Here is an 8,710-nt window from a genome sequence, read left to right as displayed (position 1 = left end):
CCTATACACTCTTATGTTTTATGGCTCATTGTCACAGGAACAGGAAGTGGAGTTACATCAGAGTTCTTCATCCTCAATCTCTCTGTTTGTGAGATTGGTAACTCTCTTAATTCTTTGCTCTCTCTAATGGATTATTGGTCAGTTCTCAAGACAATAACTGATTGTTTATTAGGACTTGCCATCACTGGTCGTCCTCTGTTTCAGTGTCTGATCTGTGTTGAGCGTTACCTGGCAGTGGTTCATCCTGTAACCTTTCTAAAGTACAAACCTCTCAGATATAGAGTCATCTGCTGCACTGTGGCCTGGATAATCACTCTTGGATCCTGTTTATTCAGCTTTTTTACTTTAGTCTTGTTTTATTTTTATTCATATTTCTTCTCTCTGCAGTTTCTCCTCTTGTTCTCTATCCAATTGTTCTGCTGTGTGGCTGTTCTCAGAGCTCTGAAGCAGTCAGGACCAGGAGAGAGAGTGAGAGAGAGAGAGGAGGAAAACCACATGAAGAGAAGAGCATTTTATATCATTCTGATAACTACTGTGAACATGTTTGTTCTGTATGTGCCATTTATTGTCTCAGGATTGATTCTCATTCTAAGTAAATTGTTTATTATGGAACTTTATACTGTTGGATTATTTTGTTTTATTTTGGGTGGTTTTGTTCAGCCTGTTCTTTATCTGAACCGGGCTGGAAAACTCTCTTGTTTTCATTTTCCATAAATCATGACGTTTTTAGATCTTACTAAACCACATCATAGACTTCTTCCATTCTGTGGGTAAGACTTTATTTTGATAGTCCGCTTTAGACATTCAGCTACCTATAAATAACTTTGCAACTACATGTTAACTAGCAGTCATTTGAGAATCAGTAGACTGTTTGCTTAATATTAGGGATGCACGATAATATCGACACAACATCGGCCGATAAAATCTTAAAATGACCATCATCGGCATCGGCTGATATGAATATTTCTGCCAATAAGCCAAACCGATAGGGGGACGACCATGAACGTAGCTTGAGCGCCCAAAACTTAAACTTACAACATGTCAGCTGTGTGGAGGCATTTCGAGATCTGTCAAACAGATAACAAAGTTGCTATTTGCAATATTTGTAAAGCACAAGTGATGCGAGGCGACGTAAAACAACTGTCTTTTTTAACACTAAAAATATGATTACACATCTTAAGAGCCGTCATCCTGAGCAGCACCAAGACCTGTTTTTCAGGTGTGAATGTCTGTCTACATTTGTAAAATAATACATTTATGGTAGAATCAGTACAGAAGAGATACATGGATTTCTCTTCAGTAAATTAAAGTTTAAATATATCAGGCGAAACATTTGTATATATATCGGTATCGACATCGGCCAAATTTATTTTGAAAATATCGGCATATCAAATATCGGCCAAAATCCAATATCGTGCATCCCTACTTAATATCATAATATAACTAATATTTTATTTTGATGGCCGCTCAACAGACATTCTACATTGCATTTCATCATGATTGTTTGGGTTATTGTAGTCTTTCTGGGTTTGGAGATGGGGTTTTCTCTGCTGTTGTACATTCATTCACCACCAGCCGTATATTTCTGTTGTGATCCTCCCATAGACTATTTGGAACCATAACAGTGATTTATTTATTTGTATTTTTAATCTTTTCAAACTGATCATTAAATATCTGATCGAATGTATTTGTGTGACTGTCTGTATGTTTATTAAAAATGATCCACCATCAAAAACAAACTTATAGTTGTACATTTGATTGTTCCACATAAACTTGGATCTAGTTTGCTGGCGGTCTGCTGATTGCTGCAAGTCTGTCATTTTTTTATTTAGTGAAAAAAATACTAAAGCTTTTAGCTTTTTCATATATTGTTGTTGTTGCCCTTAGTAATGAAAATGTGAGTCAGTTAAATATTGTGTAGACATGTGCATTGGTTAACAATTTTAAATTCAAGTGAGTCAGTATTACTCCATTCAAATGTTTAGTAAGATATATGACTGTCTTTTTGAACATTATGTTTAATTAATATATTTGAATATATGATAATTTATGCTGTGAGGCAGATGAAGTCATACACATACAGTGTATACTTGTGACAGTTGTGAAGTCTACAAAACACAGCACAGGTTTCTACACATTCAGAGCGACTGGATATTCACTCTTCAGGTGATTAAATTTCACTTATTCACTAATTCAATAGATTATGAGATTAATAACAATGTAGACATTGGATACTAGAATTGGGACCTTTTGAAGTGTATCATAGAATATCTTTTAGAATATCTTTAAATCTTGTATCTTTGACTTCTTTTCACAAAGTCTGAATTATGATAAAACCAGAATATATAAGATTAAAAATTGGGACTTGTTCCTGAGATTGACCGTTTTACTAAACTAAACTGTATTTAACTTCATGCAACTTATTCTGAGTATCATGTTGAGCAATTTATGTTGTGTTCACCATAAGCAGTTCTAAATTCTAAATTGGTTTGAAAAATCTGTTCTGTTGGGTCAGCAGCTTTGATTTTTTATTTATTTTTTTTTTTTTCTGAAATCAGATAATTGCAAATTCCAGCATTTTATATGCAGACCATGAAGATATAAAAGCTGCCAATGGGGTGGTAATCTTTCAAAATGTACTGATATGTATATTTTAGGTACTAAAACATCTCATTAATGGGGGTAAACAAGGTACAAAAGTGAAGTGACATGTTATATATGCACTCTATATTCTCAGAGACTTAAAAAACTGTTATTTATTTTTTAAATAAATAAATATATTTTGTACATAACATGTTTTTCCAAAAAAACTAAACAAAAACATGAATAACAAACTTTTTGTGTGCGAACTTGGGAACACCAATTTTGGGTGATATACAAATCATGGTGTAAAATCTTTCATAGCAGCTTTGAAAGTGCATGCAATTTAGGTTTATTTATTGGTAACTTTTTTTTTCTTGATAGAAAGCTTACATTTCCTGTGAGATTTTGAGCGGAGAGACAAAACGAGATGAATAACTGTACAGATAACTTCATACCGGAATCATCTACATTCTCCACAACTCAACACATTGGGCTGCTAAAAGTTTTGGATCTTTGTCTGCACAGCTTCAATTTCCTGTTCGGTTTTCCTACACACTTCTATGTGACATGGCTCATCATCACAGGAACAGGAAGTGGAGTTGCATCAGAATTCTTCATCCTCAATCTCTCTGTTTGTGAGCTGGCCAATACTCTAAACATTTTTCTTCATGCACTTGATCGCTGGTTTTCAATTCTCAAAGCATTGAAATATTTTTTCTTAGGACTAGGCATCACTGGTCGTCCTCTGTTTCAGTGTCTGATGTGTGTTGAGCGTTACCTGGCAGTGGTTCATCCTGTCACCTTTCTGAAGTACAAACCTCTCAGATACAGAGTGATCTGCTGCACTGTGGTCTGGATATTCACTCTTGGCTCCTGTTTGTGCTGCTGGTTTACTATGGTCTCATGTAACTTGTATATTTATGTATGCTGCTTCTCACTGCAGTTCCTCCTCTCCTTCTCCATCCAGTTGTTTTTTCTTGTGGCTGTTCTCAGAGCTCTGAAGCAGTCAGGACCAGGAGAGAGAGCGAGAGAGAGAGAGGAGAAAAACCACATGAAGAGAAGAGCATTTTATCTGATTCTGATAACTTCTGCGAGCATGTTTATCACATATGTGCCGTATATTGTCTCAGGGTTACATTTTATTCTGACTCGAGGTTATTTTCAGGAAGCTTTTTCTGTTGCTTTTTTTTGTTATGTACTGGCTGGTTTTGTTCAGCCTGTACTTTATCTGAACCGGGTTGGAAAACTCTCTTTTTTAATTGAATTTAATTGCGTTAGTGTTAATGATAGTCGAACATGTTAATATATATTTAATGAAGCTTCACATGTGGCTACTGTGCTGTATTTACAGTGTAAAGTGGCTCAGATCATAATGTGTCGCTCTGTCATTCACTGTTTGTTAAGAGCAACACAACTGACTAATAGCTGTACATTTGTTTGTTCTTTTTTATTTCCATAAAGATTACATTTGTTTTGAGTGTGTTTATCAGATATGGTTATTATAAATGTGAATGAAATTAAATCTTAAATTACTAAATCTTGTTTTATTATTTGTTTTCAATTTCAATCAACTTGAATGAAAGGAAATCATTTCCCCGGTCCTAGCATCTCTTCACTGGTTATCGGTGCATTATAGGACCCATTTTAAAATTTTAGATTACATTTTAAGATTATAGTTTTGAACAGTTATCATTGATCTTGTTGTCAATATTTAGTTTGTCCAGTGATACCAGGTTGCAGTTTCCACAATGAATGGGAATGATTTGTCTTTTAATCCTGTTTATACAGATAACGTATTTTCATAAATATTTGCAAGTCTGATGTTTTATGTGAAGCATTTGAGGTAATGCACATATATTCTTATGACAGCTTAAAAGTCAATATAAAAAACAGAGCACAGAAATATTTATACATTTAGAGAGACTGGGAAAATTGGCACGTAAAATCATTGACTGTCCAACTGTTCAAGACTGTCCATCCTTTTCAAGTTGCTCTTGTCCCTTTAATATCAAATGTCTATATTTGATATTAATTCCGAGTTGCATTAGAGTTCTTTGTCCTCAATATCTGTTTATTTATTTATTTTGAGCGTATTAAAGTTTAATAAGGGTCAGTTGATAAATATTTAAATATTGCTTGGTGAGCAAGTTTGTCAAGATCAAATTTAACCGTAGGCAATCAGATGAAATTATAAATACATCTTTAGGTACATTGTTTTAACACAATTTTATATTCTTCTAAAGAAAAGCAGAGCTTCTTCATTACACAATTAAATCAACTTTTTCTAGTCTTCACTCCTTTCATCATGTAAGAGACTAAGAAATTGTAGTTTTATTGTAAATCAAGTGTTGTATAAGTTCACATTTTATGACGGTCATGCTGCTTACACGTGTTGCAGATGTTTTAGTGTGAGGTGTCTGTGTGGCATTAAAAGAAAGTTCAATACTTTCTGAAACATGAACAGGACTGTGGTGAGGTTTTATCCCATTTCGGAAATGTGATTGATTGATTCATAAATTCATTCATTACTATTTTCCCAACCAACCATTTTTTAAAATAAGGATTATAATAATAGTTATTAGTTTCAGTTTGTACAATGTTAACAGGTTGCAGATTCAAAATCAAACTGAAAATTATTTTTTTAAATCCTGTGTATATAAATAATGTCATAAATATTTGCATATCTAATGTTTTATGTAACGTGTAGCATATGAAGTCATCCACATATTCTTATGACAGCTTCAAAGTCAGTCTACAAAACACAGCGCAGAAATGCATGTACAGTACATTCGCAGAGACTGGGCATTCACTCTTCAGGTGACAAATGCTAATAACTCCTTGCTTTCAACTCATTTGTATTCCATTTTGCTGTGAATATTATGTATTGTATAACGTTTGTGAGCAGATAAGATTGAGCATGTTTTATGTGATGTATAGTGTAGCAGATAAAGACATTCACATATATTCTTATGGCAGCTGTGAATTCAGTCTACAAAACACAGCACTGAGATTTTATAAGCCAAGAAACTGGGCATTCACTCTTCAAGTGATCAGCTTACTAATATTCAATATTTTTGTTGTGTTTACAGGAAGAAGTCTATGAGAATGTAAGTGATGGTTCTATTTTTAAATAAAACATGACTGATATAGAACTTAATGAATGAGTTGATTGGATTGCATTTATTTGATGTTATTTGGATGTGAAGCGACTTGCATTAAAATGACTTGGCTGTAAATGTTAAATATTTAATATTGGACTATTGTAGAATTGCACATCATTTGAAAAGTAACAAATTATTTTGTTTAATATACTCTGAATGTTCTCTTCTTGTTTTCTATTGATCACAACATCTATATTTATTTAAATATCTCTTGAGGTTTTGAGCTGAGATGACAAAAACAGAGGAGATGAACAATTCTTCAGTGAACTTCACCTCGCCTGAATCATCTACAAACTCCACAACTCAGTTCATCGGGCTGGGTGAAAGTCTGGAAATCTATATGCACTGCATCAATTTCCTGGTTGGTCTTCCTACACACTCCTACATGGTATGGCTCATCATCACAGGAACAGGAAGTGGAGTCGCATCAGAGTTCTTCCTCCTCAATCTCTCTGTTTGTGAGATTGTCAACTGTCTGAATAGTTTGTCTCGTATACTTATTAGATTTATTTGGTTTTCATACCTCACAATATTATCAGAGTTTTTGTTAGGACATGTCATCACTGGTCGTCCTCTGTTTCAGTGTCTGATCTGTGTTGAGTATTTCCTGGCAGTGGTTCATCCTGTAACCTTTCTGAAATTCAAAACTCTAAGAAAAAGAGTGATCTGCTGCACTGTGGTCTGGATAATCACTCTTGGCTCCTGTTTCTACTGCATGTGCAAAGTCTCAGATTATATTTCTGAAGTGTTATTCTTACTGCAGTTCCTACTTTTCTTCTCCATCCAGTTGTTTTGTCTTGTGGCTGTTCTCAGAGCTCTGAAGCAGTCAGGACCAGGAGAGAGAGGGAGAGAGAGAAAAGAGGAAAACCACATGAAGAGAAGAGCATTTCATCTTATTTCAATAACTATTGTGAGCATTATTATTATCTATGCTCCGTTTACTATCTCAGGATTCTCTTTTATTCTGACACAACATTATATTCAGGAACTTTTTTCTTTTGGCCTTTTTTGTAACGTGCTGGGTTGTTTTGTTCAGCCTGTTCTTTATCTGAACCGGGTTGGAAAATGTTCCTGGTTGGAAGTTCTTCTAAACAGAATAAACAATTCAGATGTTTTTTCAAATTAAATATTTAATAATTAGATATTTGCATATCTGATGTTTTATGTGATGTGTATCAGATGAAGTCATGCACATATATTTACGTGACAGCTGTGAATTCAGTCACAAACAAAACACAGCACAGAGATTTATATAAATCCAGAGAGACTTAGTATTCAGGTTACAAACGACTTGATATTTTCTGTATGAACGTAGGCTATATGAGTAAACACTACATTGTTTTTACTAATAGAGTATCAGAATATTATTATTTTTGGATTCTAGATGTATATAGTTTGCAAAACTTTTATTTTGCCTCTTTCCAAACATTCTGGAGTGTGTTACAGCGATCAAAATCAGAATTTGTTTATATTTACAAAATACATTTAAGTTACAGTGAAAATTTTGTAAATCTTTTCCTTTTCTTTCTGTCAATTAAATAAAAGTTAAAGTTAATTAAATAATCACAGGTTATTGATTTTACTGCATTTAACAAAACATCCAAATTTCCAAATTTAGTTTCTGTATTCCAATTTGGTTACACTTTAGAATAGGGAACGTCTTGGTTATGTATGTAACCCTCGTTCCCTGAAGGAGGGAATGGAGACGTTACGAATGGGATCTCGCCCGAGAGCCCAATCACCTTTGAGTGGTACAAAACGAGCCAATGGTACACAAAGTACCTTGGTCTGCGGAATTTGCATCGCGAGCTCTGCCCAGCAGAGCGGTTATATAAGGAGCAATGCGAGCAACTCGCATTCAAGTCTTCGCTGAGGAGCCAAGCCAGTGACCCGGCCGTTCAGCGGAACAGCGATGTGGCAAGGAGACGTAACGTCTCCGTTCCCTCCTCCAGGAGCCAGCACGAGTGAGGGCCTATAACTCGCACAGAATACACTGGGTAGCATATTCCAGCTGGACATATGCTAGCAGGCTGGCTGTCCGTGGGAGGACTTACAGAAGGCAGGTATCTACCAAGGTGGTGATACATAAGAACTTTGAGGTACCCAGCCCGCAGGGTGGAAGTTTCAACGACAGAGCTGGCAAGGGGCTTGCCAAGGGAAAGACACATGCTGCGGAGAGACTTACTGTGGACATACACACTTGGGATTACCCAGAAGGGGAACCACGACACATGGAAGCACCTAGTCCCACACATGGCTGACCAAGGGGCATGTATCCAAGTGTTTGACATCAACAGTGGAACTGAGGAACTCACCTGAGGGGAATAGCGCACGCATCCAGTCCGCGGAGTGGAATGGCGCAGCAAACGGATTGACAACGAGCAGGTCCTTACTGGCCCGAAGGGGCGAGTACCCGGGAGGACACGGGCTCTACACGGAGATTATAAAATCTTGCGAATGTGTTAGGTGTCGCCCAGCCCGCAGCTCTACAGATGTCTGCTAGCGAGGCGCCATGCGCCAGTGCCCAGGAGGAAGCTACGCTCCTAGTTGAGTGAGCTCTCACCCCTAGGGGGCATGGCAGGTCTCAAGCCGGATAAGCCAGAACTATAGCATCCACTATCCAGTGGGATAACCTCTGCTTGGAGACAGCCTTTCCCTTCTGCTGGCCTCTGTAACAGACAAAGAGCTGGTCTGAGGTCCTAAGGCACCGAGTTCTGTCCATGTAGGTGCGGAGCGCACATAGTTTTCAAATATAAAAACTTTAGCTCTACTGAGAGCAAGGTTTCGAAGGGAGCTCTCTGCTGTGCTGATAGAACCACTGCGAGGTCCCAAGAGGGGTCTTGCTGAGGGCGAGGCGGATTGAGCCTCCTTGCTCCTCTCAGGAACCTGATGATCAGATCGTGCCTTCCAAGAGACTTACCTTCAACAGGGTCATGGTGAGCCGAAATGGCAGCCACATAGACCTT

The 8,710-nt window shown here is 36.9% G+C and overlaps 1 protein-coding gene across 1 annotated transcript; it reads left to right on the top strand.

The window, feature by feature from the left end:
* The first annotated feature begins 3,010 nt into the window (after positions 1–3,010).
* LOC127942260 (uracil nucleotide/cysteinyl leukotriene receptor-like) lies at positions 3,011–6,373 on the top strand. The gene is made up of 3 exons (XM_052537950.1): positions 3,011–3,820; positions 5,673–5,690; positions 6,359–6,373. The coding sequence occupies exons 1-3, from the start codon at positions 3,011–3,013 to the stop codon at positions 6,371–6,373; spliced, it is 843 nt and encodes a 280-aa protein (XP_052393910.1).
* The last annotated feature ends 2,337 nt before the right edge of the window (positions 6,374–8,710 follow it).

The sequence above is a fragment of the Carassius gibelio genome, chromosome A21 (genome assembly GCF_023724105.1).
Source record: "Carassius gibelio isolate Cgi1373 ecotype wild population from Czech Republic chromosome A21, carGib1.2-hapl.c, whole genome shotgun sequence".
Classification (NCBI taxonomy): Eukaryota; Metazoa; Chordata; class Actinopteri; order Cypriniformes; family Cyprinidae; genus Carassius; species Carassius gibelio.
Note: the sequence above shows the minus strand (reverse complement) of the source record. Positions and strands in the feature narration are given on the sequence as shown.